The sequence below is a fragment of the Siphateles boraxobius genome, unplaced genomic scaffold, assembly GCF_051911475.1.
Source record: "Siphateles boraxobius isolate OS27281-9 unplaced genomic scaffold, OSU_SipBor_1 90, whole genome shotgun sequence".
Classification (NCBI taxonomy): Eukaryota; Metazoa; Chordata; class Actinopteri; order Cypriniformes; family Leuciscidae; genus Siphateles; species Siphateles boraxobius.
The window spans coordinates 990729-1007630 of record NW_027509220.1 but is presented as its reverse complement, the minus strand read 5'-3'; the positions used below and the strand labels follow the sequence as shown (position 1 = coordinate 1007630).

General features: G+C 37.4%; 1 protein-coding gene across 1 annotated transcript; it reads left to right on the top strand.

Annotated features, from left to right (window-relative positions):
- The first annotated feature begins 12 nt into the window (after positions 1–12).
- On the top strand, positions 13–16861 carry lrrc45 (leucine rich repeat containing 45). The gene is made up of 18 exons (XM_077224710.1): positions 13–158; positions 923–1177; positions 2650–2711; positions 2823–2893; positions 3395–3573; positions 4837–4965; positions 7285–7397; positions 7476–7534; positions 7622–7699; positions 7788–7923; positions 9798–9875; positions 9952–10063; positions 10147–10217; positions 10300–10392; positions 11618–11710; positions 11791–11964; positions 15065–15212; positions 16377–16861. Exons 2-18 carry the CDS (start codon positions 946–948, stop codon positions 16571–16573), a joined length of 2025 nt encoding a protein of 674 aa, XP_077080825.1. The 5' UTR covers positions 13–158; positions 923–945; the 3' UTR covers positions 16574–16861.
- The last annotated feature ends 41 nt before the right edge of the window (positions 16862–16902 follow it).

The following is a 16902-nucleotide window of genomic DNA, read 5'->3' as shown; positions in this document are numbered from 1 at the left end:
ACTACATTTCCCACAATTCTGTAGTTTCAAACCGGAAGTCGTTTCTCTTCCTGGATACTTTAAACTGTCAAACGAAACAATAGTGCAAATAAGAAGCTGAACAGCATCTGCTGCCACAACCCTGAATAAAGTAATGCATTTTAACGGCAGAAAGAAAGGTTAGTTGCCATTTTATGACTCTCCATCTAATGTAAATCGATTGTTGCGCGTAAACTATTTTTGCACGTATGCAAGACTCGATTGTAAGTAAATGCAAACAACGTATGTCTGCTTGAAGATGTTTATTGTATTTCTTTAACCCTCTTATCACAAATGGGAAATAAAGTATAATATTTTAATTCCCTTTTTTGTCTAATAAGCATGTATTTTGGGAGAAGAGATTAGTAAATATTCCAGTACTTTGTAGTAACTGTTAACGTTACTGCTCTTTTTTAACCGTCTCGAATTAGTTGTCATAAATAATAATAATAAAAAAAACTTTGTCACACTTTACATTAATTGTCTTTAACTGCGATTTACTAAGATTTAAATAAATCATTTGATACAATGCACTTACATTTAAAAATATATAGATATATACCTGCGTGTGATTAAATCTATAATAACAATGTTGACCTAAACCTACCAATCCCATCAAACCTGTCCCTAACCTTACCTGTATTCAAAAAGTGTTTTGCAATACAACATGAACACAAGTACATTGTACCTACCTAACATTATTGATGTACATACATATAAAGTGCGACCAAAAACTCAATGCCATATAAAGAGGACAGTCATATAGAGTTAATTGATATAGTTAATGAACCAGGCAAAGACAGTTTAAAATACAAATGAAAGGAGATTGTAATTAATTTTGATGACGCTTGCCATTTCAATAACATTCTCTCCTGGTGTGTTTTACATTTTCTTTTCTCCACAGCCCAGTGAGAGGTGACGGGGGTCATGGAGGACTTCAGGAGGTCGTACCTGAGGCTGTGTAAGGAGGGAGGAATAGACACTCAGGAATCAGTGCTGGCTCAACTGCACGACACGAGGACAGTGACGGGCACCGGTCGACTGGACCTGAGCGGGCAGAGCGTCAGCGTGGACACCTGCGGCGTGCTGGGAAGAGCACTGCAGAACGACACGCTCTTCACTGAGATCATCCTCAGCGACTGCATGCTCAGCGAGGAAGGTAACTCGCAGACAATTCCTGAAAATCCAAAGAAGGAAAATAAGACATTTTATATTGCATAAGGCATAAAAAAGTTAGTTTGTAGGACCGTTTTTTTGGTTTTTGTTGCATTTTGCAAACTATTTTTATTTTATTTTTATTGTAAAAATGACACACTACCGTGTTAGTGTGGGGCTATTTTGAGCCTTGTTAGTGGTATTAACTAGCGATTTTTATTTTTACTTATTCTATGCCCCATACACTAGCGTTATAAGCTAATCTGTGGTTAAACTAAAACTAACGTTAAAACTGGGTACATTCGATTATCATGAAAACGCATCCCAGAGAACGGTCGACTCGGTACCCATGTGTTATTTAGCCCTAGGTTAATTTTTGGCCGGAATTGTCCTTTAACTAAGATCTGCATAAATTACAGGCAGTGCAAAACAATTAACATTATTAACAAATACTAACATCATTATGGAAATTAGAATGTATGGGTAAAATGTGCCATGAAAATAGTCACATTATATATCTAACAATATATATGATACATAATGGCGCTTTGTAAGATAATGCAAAATTTAATTTTTTTTTTTATCTTTTTTTTTTTTTTTTAGTGAAATATGACCCGGACTTATTTTTGGTCAGTTTAGTGATATTTACTCAAAATCTGAAAACGTAGCATGGATCTTTTATGCCCGGTACACATTATGTTGGGCTGTCTCAGACTAAAGATGATGAATCGTGCTGATTTCTGTGGTTGTACGTCGTACAGAGGTTCAAAGACGGCTATTATCACGGTCTTATGACCAAAGATAGCCTGTGATAATATTCAGACAGTGTCAGAACTTTATCATGATCATCTCACAGTGTGTTAGTTTGCTGCTACGACCTACATCTACTGACTAGCCAATAAAAATGCAACATGATATGGCGTATTGATCAATGTGACATGAGGCTAAACTTTAAAACTACTTACCTCAAGCTCCAGTTGCAAAATGAAGGTCTTTAAAACACTTTAATTCTTTCACAATATACATTGCAGAATCAGCTCTTTTCTCCCAGTGTCTGTAACGGTTCGATAAAGGATCCGGTCTCTTTCCGAGAGCCTGCTCTGCTGGTCAGATGACCCAGACTGTTGTGATTGGCCGACCACTTGCATCGCGTGTCAGATAGGGAATGTGTGTGTCTGACAAACCTACGTTGGTTTGTAACAGGAAGTAAGGCTAGAATGACTCGTTTCAGTCAGTTCAGAATCGGTTCATTCTTTTGGGAGACAATAACTTTATTTTTCATGCACTTTGATCTTTGAAACTTTGCAGACCTTTTACCTTCACAAACGGGTATAGTAAACAATGCATGAAAGGGAATATTCGATAGAGCATTTTAACTTACTCCTTTTTAATCAATGATTTCCATATCTAGAAAGCAAAGAAATAAAAGAAAACAGCTGTTTGAATGAGTTAACACACTCTTCCTGCCATCTTCAGGTGTCAAGCTGCTTCTCAATGGGCTTTGCTCCAACACCACAGTGAAAGTTTTGGACCTGAAGGTGAATTTAAGTTATGCATTTATATATGTACATATTTTACTGGCCTGTCTCTTGCTTTTAAATGTATACTTAGTCTGTAATGCATTTCCTAAAAACATACTTTCTCTACAGGGCAATAACATGAGAGGAACCGGAGCGGAGGCTTTGGGCCAGTTATTAGTGAGGAACAAGACGCTGCGCAGGTGAGGGATTTTTAATAATCGTTTCTAACATATAATGGTTTGATTTGTTCAAACGATTGTCTTTCCTTTTTTCCTCCACATTAAGAAAGTTTCTAAACCGTGTATGCGTCTTAATTTGATCACCCATTTGTATATTATCTAACATTTAAAATCAAAAGAAACCTTTCACAAGACATTTTACCTCGGTGATGTGGAAAGTTAGAGGATTTCATGACATCAAGTGAAAAGTTTTTTTTTTTTTTACTTTTTAATTACATTTTATTTTATTTGAAATAACATGCAACTATGAATCTGGTACAAAAAAAATATTTTTTTGTTGAAATGGGGAAAATTTTGATTCAGTAACAAAAATGACCACGTCATAGCATAACAGTTAATATTAGTATAAAAGGGTTTTACTTTGTTTGCCACCATCATTTAATCTCAAAAAAAATCTTTTAGGATTTAGTTTTGTTGGAAATATTGTAAAATATCAAATGATTGTTTCTGTTTTGCTTGGAGGCTTGTGCTGGAGTGGAATGCTCTGGGAATGTGGGAGGAAGGATTTTCCATATTTTGTGAAGGTCTGGCGTCCAGCACCTCTCTCACACAGCTCGACCTGCGCAACAATCAGATGAACCACCAGGGGGCCGCGGAGCTGTGTGTGGCGCTCAAGAGGAACAGCACTCTGCAAGAGCTGGGTGAGGGGAACAACACATTACACACTCACTGTTGTCTGTCAGCAAGCACTGTGTGTTGTGCTGTTGTTGTCCCACTTCTTTGAGGCTGATGAAATGTAAATGTTTAGCAAGATGCCATTCACTCTTTTTTAAACCTTATTGTGCTATTGCAACTGTGTGGTGTGTGCAATATTTCTCAGTCTTTGCCTCTTTGGCTTATTGTCTGTATGCAAATCTTTATTTATAAATCTGACTAATCATTTAAATATATTTAATATGCTTTTTATGAATGTTAACAGGTCTAACTTTTTTTTTTAAATCAGTAACTGATATGCCCTATTGATGGCTCAATACACTACCTTTGGGTCTGTAAGATTGTTTTAAAATGTTTTTAAAAGAAGACTCTTCTGCTCACCAAGGCTGCATTTATTTGATCAAAAATACAATAAAAACTGTAATATTTTGAAATATTATAACAATGTAAAATAATTATTTTCTATTTGATTATATTGTAAACTGTAATTTATTCCTGTGATCAAAGTTGGATTTTCAGCATCATTACTCCAGTCTTCAGTGTCACATGATCCTTCAGAAATCATTCTAATGTGATGATTTGATGCTCAAGAAACATTTCTTGTCATCAGTGTTGAAAACGGCTTCATATATTTTTATGGAAACTCTGATTCATTTTCAGGATTCTTTAATGAATAGAAAGATCAAAAGAGCAGCATTTATTTGAAATAGAAATCTTTATAACATCATACAGTACATGTATGTAATTAATTAATTACAGCCTTTGTAGTAAAACTTAATTATCACAGATCTAAACATCTAAAGTTCATGACGTCATTTGTGCAGACATGAAAATATCAGGGAATTTTAAAAGGATGATTTCCGACCTGGAAACTATAATGTAAAATGATTACATTTAAAAAAAAAGTCTTGAAAAGCATGTTCATTTTTCTATTGGTGCTCAGCTCTACAATAAGTATTGTGTTGAACAGTGGCTCTCAACCGGGGGGCCTCAATATGACTTAAAAGTATTTCAAATAACCATGAAAATAAGCTAAAACAACTAAAAATCAAGATATTTCTTATTATTTGGTTATTTTACATATTTCTAGTTCAAGCTCTAAAATGTATTTTTCATGTAGAAATTGTGAATGAGGAGGGCCTTCAAATAAACAATGGTTGAGGTCCACTGGTCGAGAAATGGTTCCTTTTGAGTGCAGTCTCTATAAAAGTGTCGTTCAAAATCATAAGCTGAGTCTGATGTGTTTGCAGATGTCAGATGGAACAACATGGGGCTGCTGGGAGGCCGATCTCTGCTGGAGGCAATGCAGCAGAACCGCACACTGCTCAAACTGGAGATGGCTGGAAACAACATTCCCAGTGACACGCTCAGAGCCATCGGTGAGGCTGACTCTCAACCGCAGCTGTTACACACATTTAAGGCAAGACACTGCAGGTGAATAGGGTAGATCTCACCATACTTTCCCTGGATGAGTAATCACATTAAGACAATTGTTTTGTATTATAAGGTTTTTGAAATGTTAAGGCAATCATATTTTCGCATACATTTCCAGAACAGAAATCTAAACACTGGATTCAAAGCTGGGTTCAAAATTCTTGTTTCATTTTGTTGACATATTCAAGGTTTTTACAGAGAGGATTTTGGATCTCTTTTTTTTTATCATTGCATAAATCAGAAAATACTCTTAACCAGAAAAAATTAACTTTCACCATTTTAGGAATGAAGTATTATATAAATGAACAAACTCCTCAGCAAAAACATTCAGAATATAGATTGTCATAAAACTGTTAAATCCTTTTTACAGATATATATTGTAATTGAAATTTACAGACACATACCACTTAAATGTTCACTTTGGATGTTTTCTTTCTACTAGTTTGAAAGATGATGTTATGGAAGCAAAATAGCCCAAAATCTCAAAACTGACCAGTTGCTTTTAAAAAAATGGTTTTACCTGTAGTGTCTTGGTGTAAAGGTACCGATTTCTGAGAAACCTTTTTGATATCTGAAATCTTTGCGAAAAATAATGCAAAAATGACGAACGAAGAACAAAAACTGGACATTCAGTACACACGAATATATACAAGCAAGAAAGAGTTGGTTGTTAGTCACCACCAGCTTATATTTAAGTATAACTAAAGCTCTTGCCTGATCATTACCCTTTCTTTTTCCAGTGATATTCTTATCAGCTTTTCTCTTTTGTAATGTCTCTCAGCCATTTCTGTTTCTACAGTCTTTTTTTTTTCAAAATGTCCCTCTTGCTCACTCTCTCTCTCTCTCTCCCTACTGCTCCCTACTGCTGATTGGCTACAAGTGTGTGTTGTGGTGCTCTGTCCAATCCGCTTTCAACAGCATTTCTCAGAAATCACTTACTGCAGCTTTAATTCAAAGATTTTTTTATAAGAACAGATCTTGTGACTTTACACAGAGTCTTGAGCAGACAGAGATTTCGCTTTAGAGCAAGTGGTCTTCACTATTTTTTTCATGAGAGCCGCACTGATAGGACAAAGTCAGTAGGAGAGCCATTTTTACAGGAAAGTATAAAAAGTTACATCCAGTCATAAATACCATGTCTGTTTATTAATATGTCACCCCTGAACATTCAATATGCAATGCAATAAATATATTTTTTTTTTAATGATTTACCAGTCAAATTTGTAACTGAGACAAGATGATTTCCCTTAATGACAAAAAAAGCAGGATTTCCAGAATAGATTCATCCCAGAATGACATTAAGTTATTTTTTTCTACATTAGCCCCTCATGTATCTAATCATCCAAGAGCACATGCGGCGTTAAGAGCTGGAAATACCGCCATAACTGGCAACTCCGCAGGGACTGGATATGTTTACATGCACAACTTTTGTTTCAATCGGTCTGAATTCATTGTGATTGATTAATCTGAATGTATTGTAGTTTACATGAATGCTTAACATCGTGATATGATGCATGATCGGGGTGATGTGCACGTTTATAAGTCAAAAGATTCAAATTGGGAATAGGTTTTTTGACATTCGCACACTGCACAAATATACAAAGTTTCCCGCTGTTGTTGCGTAATAACCATTTTCCTACATTGGTTCTTTACTTGTTTTAAACAGCAGACTTAATATCAAATTCTGGTCATAATTTGGAGACTATGATGAACCGTTATGCCGTGCTGTTTGTATTGATCACGCAGTAAAAATGCCCAAAATCAGTCGTCTGTGGATGAGAATCTGAAACAAGGACTGGTGAGCCGTTGTCCTGCTTCACTTCACAGATACTGAGTGAAAGGAGAATTATAGAACGACGTGACACTCGTTTATACGACACTTTATTCATCAGAACAACAGCGCGTTCAGCGCGACGGACGGCGTCCTTTCAGTTTCGGTTTTCAATCGATCAAGTGAACATGTTCTCTCGATAAACCACCCCTTTCAATCCGATCAAAATTATTTGAAAATAGAGCTGACACTTTGAGTTTTTAATGGGTTATGTTATAGTCCTACTTCTTTTTAAATGTTTTTATGAAATATCTGTAGTGACTGCTTGATCATATCACTGTATTATTTACCGCCATGCGAGACACAAATGAAAGCTTGGCGAGCCGCATGCGGCTCCCGAGCCGCGCAATGAGTAACACTGCTTTAGAGCAACATTAACATGGCTGTGTTAAGATGCCTTAAATTTGTGTACACTTCTTATTCTTATTCCCAGAACAGTCCATGAATCACAATGCAGACAGGCAGTCCACACTTCGAGACAGCCGGAGCAGGACTCAAGTGCTCAGCAAAGAGATCCAGCTCCTAAAGGAGGAGAAGGGCCGACAGGTGAGGGTGGCTGGGATTATTCGCTTAAACTGTGGGTGGATTGACAGCTAACAGCCCTTCTCTCCATGTGGCCTGAAGTTTCTTAGTCTCATGGATACCATTGACAGACAGAAAGACGAGATGGGAAGAAGCAGCAGGTTAGTGTTACTAAGTTGAACCAAACCTGCTTTTTAGGTGACTAAATGATGGAATGATGACAGCATGTGGTTTTGGATTTCTTGCAGAAATTCATCGATGCGTCTAGGGCAGTTAAAAGAAGCACTGAGCGAGCAGAAATCATCTGTGAATTCTCTCACAGCCAAGTGGGCATCCATACATGTTCTACGTTGAGTTGTCTTTTGTACTTTGGGATGTTTCACGCAGGTGAAGTGTGTTTGTTTTGCTGTTCAGACTGCAGATGACGGAGGCTGCTCTTGCTCTGGCGGAGCAGAAGACTCATGACCTGGGTGAACTGCTGACTCGAGTTCAGATGGAGAAAACCCAGCTCAGAGACCGACAGTCCAGAGAGATCAAGAAAGAGCAGGAGGTATCCAGCGCATTGTTTTTACACCATGTTACTGGTTCATCTTTTGAATTTTTTCCTTTAGTCCTTAATCCTCTGATGAATGCATTATTAAATCACACGCACAAAAAATACATTTGAATGTTTTTTAATTCGAAAACAAAAATATAACTGATTAATATAAGAAGATTGGTTATTATTATTTATGAATGGAAGTGGTTCATTTTTTTATCATATATTATTATACACGTATACATCCACTACTTTTCAAAAGTTTTGGCGGCAGTAATCCTATTTTAAATGTATTTATATAATTTCGATTTCAAGTAAATTCTGTTCTTTTCAACTTTTTGTTCAAATAATCAGGAAAAAAAATGTCTTACAGATTCCACAAAAATATTAAGCATAACATTGATAATCAGAAATGTTTCTTGAGCAGCAAATATGTTTGGAAAAGTATGGAATTTGATTTGAATAATTTCCAGACCTGGATAAGTATGGAGAAAAAAAATGATGTTTCCACTTTCCAGACTATTGCCCCTATTCAGTTTTCTAAAAATAAATGTATCATAAAAGCAGAGTGTTTTTATGGCAGAAGTTTAGTGATTGTCGAACACAACTAAATTCAATTAAATTTCGATTTCAAATAAATTCGGTTCTTTTGAACTTTCCGTTGTTCAAATAATCATGAATTTTTTTTATTTCAGATTCCACAAAAATATTAAGCATAACATTGATAATCAGAAATGTTTCTTCCCCTATTCAGTTTTCTAAAAATAAATGTGTCATAAAAGCAGAGTGTTTTCATGGCAGAAGTTTAGTGATCATTTAGTGATTGTTAGTGACATATTTACAGTAGGGTTGTAATGGTTCTCAGTACCATACCGTTCTCCACCCAAGGTTCGGCACGCTCTTGCATCGAGTTGAAAATTGTTGAACATAAATAAAACAGACAGACAGAGTTCGGCTAATGTATGTTTCTGTCGATGGATACACATCCTGGCTTCCCCTATACTTTGTTCAATAGTATGTTCTAATATGAGCCGTCATTTACAGTCATCACCTGAGTGTTGATAACGCTCGAGTCAACAGCACACCTTGCTATCTGTGTTTAAACTAAACTCATTTTAGCCTTGCCAAAAAACATTCGAGCGCAAGACGCAAAAGGGAACTCAGTCTTGAACTTGTTGCTTTTAGTTTGATTTATTTATTTTTACTTGACTGTAGTCCTTTATTCCCTGAACATAGAACATAGCGAAACCGTACCGAAACGTGACTAAAACCATGATAAAAACTGAACTGTGAGTAATTTGAATAGTTACACCCCTAATTTACAGTATCAAACTGATGTATCAGAAGTGAATATATTCAGGTTATAAAGTGTTTTGGGTTTCTTCTCATCATATAAGCATATTATAACTTTGAGAATCCCCCCCCCAAAAAAAAAAACCTGGGAAAATAAAGATATTTACTGCTAACTGTACTATTATACCAAATATATTGCTGTATGAGCCATTTATGTTAAATATGGTCTGGACATTTGAGTCTGGAAAAGTATGTAATTCGGAAATAGGAAGCCTGAAATTAGCATAATAGAATGAATTCCGAAGGATCATGTGACACTGAAGACTGGAGTAATAATGCTGAAAATTCAGCTTTGATCACAGGAATAAATTACAGTTTACAATATATTCACATAGAAAACAGTTATTTTAACTTGTAATAATATTTCACGGTATTATAATTAAATGCAGCCTTGCTAAGCAAAAGAGACTTCTTTCAAAAAATAAAAATTCTTAGCAACTCCAAAGTTTTGTTGATGATAACAATATAATACTAGTTTTTTTAACTCTGTATTCATTTATGGTAATTAATTTCTAATGGGTTCTGGTTTGTAGGATAGCGCTCTGAGGGAAGCCAAGCTTTTGAAGGAGGGGAACAGTCTGTCAGAGAAGAACCTCCAGCTTCGGAACAAGGTACAGAGACGAAGCATTACATATGATGGAGCGTCTTGAGTGTGTGTGATTTAACCAGAACCTTTACAACTTACAGCTGGAGGAGAGCGAACGCAGATGTAAAACACAACAGGATCAGATCTTTGAGCTGAAGCAGGAACTCACAAACACCACTGCTGAACTCAAGCTGCGACTCGCCCAAACCGAAGGTGTCACATGACTTCCAACTCGGGTACAATAGATTGTATTTCAGATTGGTTTTAAATTGGGAATGTTTCCTTTGTTCCGTTAGAACGGCTGGACATGGAGAAGAGAAGATCCAAGCAGGCACTTGAAGACGTGGACAGTTTGCGACAGAAGGAGGTGAAGATGTGAAACCCAGATATTTTTACTTACATCTTTAGTCACTGCTGCTGCTAAACATATAATATCCTTTTTTCTCCAGGTGGATCACCTGACAAGGCACCAGGAAGAAAGTGAAAGAGCTCTTCAAGAACGCATCCTCAAACTGGAGGGACAGCGGATCCAATTAGAAGAAGTAGACAAGAGTATTCCCAAAACTAACCTCAAGATTAATGAAATATAGAGTGCTACAGTGATGATGTATACAAACCATAAGTTGGCGTGACCCTGGTTCCTTCGACAAAACCCCAATAGGATCTGTCCATTGGCTTTTGGATTATTGCAGAATATAAGCTCTAAAGTTTATGAGTCTTATATGTTTTGTTGATCATGATAATCTTCACAAATGAAGTCTGACTACATTCTCCAGAAGTAAAAAGCAAACAAACTACACCACGGTCACGATTTCAACATCACCATTAACTCTTTCAGCCTTTCTTTAAAACATTTTCCCTAAAAGTTTGAGTTATAATAGTTTGCAATAGAGCGCGATTATAAACACGATGAGGCTGTGAAAGTGACTAGTGAGTAGATGATCCCACAACCTCTGTAGTCTCATTTAGCCAACAGCCTTTTTAAAGACAAGTAAAAAAAAATCACCAGTGAGGTATTACTGATGTATTTTATGTTGTAGAGTAAAATGTGAAAATATCTTGAGCTTGTGTTCACCACAGATCTTATTTCAGCCATTTAACCAAAAACCATTAAAAAAATCGTTGTCTTCGGGACGCTGAAACCGTGAGTGCGAAAATGCCTTGTATACAAAAATACATCATCTCTGCAGAACTATCACTTTCAAACATTAACAATGTGTCATTATGTACTCGTCTTGTTCCAAACCCATATATGGTTATAAAAAGTGCTCATTCAATAGCATTTGCTATGCAGTGACAGTTCATAGTGAGCGGGTGATGTTGAGCTCCAAAAAGGACAAACAAAAAATATGACAGCAGTAAACATGCAACACTTTTATAATGCTTTATGATGTCCTTGTCACTTGTTAAATTCCACTTTTGTTTTCCTTGCAAAAACAAAACGGTTAAGTTTTGGAATGAGAATAATTAATGAAAAAAGTTTCATGTTTTGGTGAACTATTCATTCCAATTGAAAACTAAGGTTGAGTGTCCACAAATGCATTTTTTTTTCATGCGACCAGCGTAACTGTTTTCACCGGGAACTCTAAGTATTAAAAACTGCAGCAGTGTCAATTTCACAGTGCTGTCCGTTTTTTTGTTGAAAATCAAAACGTCGGCCTTATTATTGGTTATGGAATATCATCGTTTTTAAATGATACATTAAGAAGATTCACAGAATGAAGAATCACATTTGCACTTGAGTCATAGTTTGTCTTTTGCATGCAGGATCTCAGCAGAGCGAAAGCGTCTCTAGTGACTGAGAGAGCTCAAGCCGAGGAGGAGCTTGGGAAAGTGCGAGCCCAAGTGCGCCTGGAGGAGGTATGCAAACGCTTCTGGAAATATTACCACATTAGCAGTATTGTCCATCAGAACCACAAGATCTTCTGATCGCTCTGCAGCGGCAGCACCTGACCAGCCTGGAGGAGAAACTGCGGGCGGTTCGTCAGTCTCGGGACGAGTCGCAGAACCACTGCACCCAGCAGAAACAGACGCTCTCTGAGCTGCACGCCAGAGTGGGCCAGCAGAACATCGAGATGGACTCGCTCCGCCGCAGGATAGAGGAGCTACAGCAGGTACTGACTCCTGTGGAGACATGCTGAGCTCCTCCACCCGCGGGACTCCAGCACAGTCATTTCATTCTTATTTTCATTTACAGTAATGATAGGTTAAATCAATCATCATACTAATTAATTATACAGGTCCTTCTCAAAAAATTAGCATATTGTGATAAAGTTCGTTATTTTCCATAATGTAATGATAAAATTAAACTTTCATATATTTTAGATTCATTGCACACCAACTGAAATATTTCAGGTCTTTTATTGTTTTAATACTGATGATTTTGGCATACAGCTCATGAAAACCCAAAATTCCTATCTCAAAAAATTAGCATATCATGAAAAGGGTCTCTAAACAAGCTTTTAACCTAATCATCTGAATCAACTAATTAACTCTAAACACCTGCAAAAGATTCCTGAGGCTTTTAAAAACTCCCAGCCTGTTTCATTACTCAAAACCGCAATCATGGGTAAGACTGCCGACCTGACTGCTGTCCAGAAGGCCATCATTGACACCCTCAAGCAAGAGGGTAAGACACAAAGACATTTCTGATCAACTAGGCTGTTCCCAGAGTGCTGTATCAAGGCACCTCAGTGGGAAGTCTGTGGGAAGGAAAAAGTGTGGCAAAAAACGCTGCACAACGAGAAGAGGTGACCGGACCCTGAGGAAGATTGTGGAGAAGGACCGATTCCAGACCTTGGGGAACCTGCGGAAGCAGTGGACTGAGTCTGGAGTAGAAACATCCAGAGCCACCGTCCACAGGCGTGTGCAGGAAATGGGCTACAGGTGCCGCATTCCCCAGGTCAAGCCACTTTTGAACCAGAAACAGCGGCAGAAGCGCCTGACCTGGGCTACAGAGAAGCAGCACTGGACTGTTGCTCAGTGGTCCAAAGTACTTTTTTCGGATGAAAGCAAATTTCGCATGTCATTCGGAAATCAAGGTGCCAGAGTCTGGAGGAAGACTGGGGAGAAGGAAATGCCAAAATGCCTGAAGTCCAGTGTCAAGTACCTACAGTCAGTGATGGTCTGGGGTGCCATGTCAGCTGCTGGTGTTGGTCCACTGTGTTTTATCAAGGGCAGGGTCAATGCAGCTATCAGGAGATTTTGGAGCACTTCATGCTTCCATCTGCTGAAAAGCTTTATGGAGATGAAGATTTCATTTTTCAGCACGACCTGGCACCTGCTCACAGTGCCAAAACCACTCGTAAATGGTTTACTGACCATGGTATTACTGTGCTCAATTGGCCTGCCAACTCTCCTGACCTGAACCCCATAGAGAATCTGTGGGATATTGTGAAGAGACGCAAGACCCAACACTCTGGATGAGCTTAAGGCCGCTATCGAAGCATCCTGGGCCTCCATAACACCTCAGCAGTGCCACAGGCTGATTGCCTCCATGCCACGCCGCATTGAAGCAGTCATTTCTGCAAAAGGATTATCGACCAAGTATTGATTGCATAACTGAACATAATTATTTGAAGGTTGACTTTTTTTGTATTAAAAACTTATTTTATTGGTCGGATGAAATATGCTAATTTTTTGAGATAGGAATTTTGGGTTTTCATGAGCTGTATGCCAAAATCATCAGTATTAAAACAATAAAAGACCTGAAATATTTCAGTTGGTGTGCAATGAATCTAAAATATATGAAAGTGTAATTTTTATCATTACATTATGGAAAATAATGAACTTAATCACAATTTGCAAATTTTTTGAGAAGGACCTGTAGATTAAAATCAATAGTTGTTCTAGCTTTAATGCATTTGTTTAAAACCCTGTTGTATGTTCTCTGGAACCACATTAAGTTAAGACAGTGTCTTAAGTTCTAGTGTGACCCACTAGCAGTTAGTCAGGGGCAGTCAGTTTTACTTTTCAGTATTAAAGTGTAAATTGCAGGTTAACCACCACAAACAATTAATGTGTATAATATATACACACACACACACACACACACACACAGTCATGCTCAAATGTTTACATACACCTTGCAGAATTTGCTAAATGTTTTAACAAAATAAGAGGGATCATACAAAATGCCTGTTATTTTTTATTTACTATTGACCTAAATAAGATATTTTACATAAAAGATGTTTACATATAGTCCACACCAGACAAAAAAAAAAAAAACGACCACATTCAAGTTTACATACCCTTGATTCTTAATGATTCATGATTCTTAACCCTTGATGTCGTTTCCTGGATGATCCACTGCTGTTCTCGAGTCCCTTGTTTGTCCTGAGCAGTTAAACTGCCCAATGTTACTTAACTTCTTTAGTTTTCCAGCATCTTTTGCGTATTCGAATCCTTTCTAGCAGTGACTGTGTGATTTTGAGATCCTGAGACTTCCACAGAAGATATATGTACATGTTTTAATATTCAGACCACTGTTATTGATTGCTATCGGGATGTGAAATGTTTCAAACAGTGTAACAAAAAGTGTTGAAAAACATTGCCTACCCAAGCGTTAAAGGGTTAGTTCACCCAAAAATGAAACTTCTGTAATTAATTTCTAAGCCTCGCTGGTCACGTGAGCACCACATCACATGCGTGTGATGCTGACGCAGGAGCCAGCCAATAGTGAGGCAGCGTTCTGACGCAGAACCAGGAAGTGCTGCACCGTTTACACCGTCAACAGCATCAGAGACTGACACAGAAATGAAGAAAATGTTGAATAAAGTCGTTATTTTTGTTTGTTTTTTGCGCACAATAAGTATTCTCGTCGCTTCATAACATTAACAGTGTAGTCACATGAACTATTTAATGTCTTTATTACCTTTCTGCGCCTCGAATGTGGTTGTAGCGTTGCTCTCTATGGGGATCAGAAAGCTCTCAGATTTCATCAAAAATATCTTCATTTGTGTCCTGAAGATGAATGAAAGTCTTACGAGGTTAGGACGACATGAGGGTGAGTAAACGATGACAGAGTTTTCATTTTTGGGTGAACTAACACTTTAAGTTCCAGTTATTTTAGTACTTCAACAGAATATTTTTTAATCATATTGTATTTTAATTTAATGTTTATTTCAAGAAATTAATGTTTTTTATAATTTTTCGTTGTAGTTAACAGTGCTAACCCTGATTTGAATAAATGAATGTCTTGTGTCTTAACCACAGGAGCTTGCAGGTAAAGAGCAGGAGAAAGTGTCAGAAGTGTCGCGTGTGCGTGTGGAGCTTCAGGAGCAGATCGGGCACCTGCAGGCCGAGAGGACCACACAGATCGGCCTGAAGGAGAAGATCGCTGCTCTGGAGAGAGAGATCAAGGGTAAACGAGATTACGCCTCTTTAAGCTTTACAATAGTTTCAGTGCTGAGCGACGATTAATCGCATCCAAAATAAAAGTTTGTGTTTATGAAAACTGTGTATAATTATTTTGTATATAAATACACACATATACATGCATATATTTAAGAAATATTTGCATGTGTATATATATAGAGATAATTTATATTATATATAAATATTTTATATAGAAATAACACATTTTTTTAAATATATACATGCATATGCGTGTATTTATTTATATACAAAATAATTATACACAATTGTGGTAGATTTTTCCCTTCTTTCGCCCCTGACTCAAATTTACCTGGGACTTCTCCATTAGACACCCAAGCGTCTACAGTCGACACTTAATAATCTTTATACTCTAGCTCTGCGTCTACAGTCGAGAACTGGCTTCGAGTTGGAGGACGTCTCGTCACTTTTCCTATAACACTATCATAGTGTCTAGTAAGCTTCACTAACTAACTTGCTGCGCAGCATTAACTAGACAGACTCCAGACAATGCCTTTGATTATGCTTTAATCACGAGCGGAGGAGAGAATCCCACCAGCAAAAATAATACTTCAGTTTTTATAGAATAGGAGCATGACGAAAAGTGACATGATACATTACATCATTTCCCTACAATTTGATTGGTTCTTCATATGCAAACCCTTCAATTACTAGGCAGAAGCAAACTCTGTTTTCTTGATTACTTCACTTTGTTACGTTAAAGTCACTAGTTTGTAAACCTAGACATCAGTCTAAATGAATTTCCCCTTTTGTTATATTCGGACATGATTCACTAACACACACACACACACACACACACACACACTGAGTGAGAGTTTTTTGACCAAAGGGTTTGGAAACGTTTAGAATTCAGAAGCATATGGATGTCATTCCTGCAAGAAAAATAAATGTTAGTTATGATTAATTAAAAAATCCATCACACAGTACACACACATATATTATATAAACAAACTTTTATTTTGGATGCGATTAATCGTTGCCCCGCACTGAATAGTTTATAAAAGTGTCTTGTAATTGTCTAATTTTACATAGTGAAGGCTAACTGCAAGACTTGGTCTTGTTCTGTCTGTGTGTTTATGTAACCTGATGCCTGTTGCAGGCTCATTGACACTGTGTTTGTGTTTTGGATCAGTTCTCAGCACCGCCCACAGAGAGGCCCTTCTGGACAAAGAGAGTGAGATCTCCTCTCTGCTGGAGCGGCTGCGCATTAGAGAAGGAGAGATCCAGCGCATTCGTGAGGACGAGGCGCAGAGAGCCAGCTTCCTCCAGAACGCCATTCTCACTTACGTCCAGGGCTCGCCTCTCGCACACTACAGTCCCAAAAAGTGAAGTCGCTTGCAAAGACCTCTGTGATTTTCCCACAGAACTGTGTGCAGTCTTTCCGTCAGTTCCACCAGAGTGCTATTCAACTATGCATAATAAATCGACTGCATACTGCAAGTGTTCACGGTGCTCTTAAATATTTGAGTGGCACGTTTTCATGAATTGGAACAAAAATGGTATTTTAGTATGCATTCTTGTCCCTTTAAATGTATTCATTTAGTTGTGGGGAGGGGGGGTACATTTTAATTAATAAATAATCAGGGAACTCGTTTCTCAATTTTTCTATTTAGAAAATTTCAACAGTTTTTATAAATATTTACTTTTATTTATTTTTT

Coding starts and splice junctions, on each gene's coding strand:
- lrrc45 (XM_077224710.1), top strand. CDS start 946: ATGGAGGACTTCAGGAGGTCGTACCTGAGGCTGTGTAAGGAGGGAGGA. Junction 7,535..7,621: donor GAGATGGGAAGAAGCAGCAG/GTTAGTGTTACT, acceptor GATTTCTTGCAG/AAATTCATCGATGCGTCTAG. Junction 10,218..10,299: donor ACAGTTTGCGACAGAAGGAG/GTGAAGATGTGA, acceptor TTTTTTCTCCAG/GTGGATCACCTGACAAGGCA.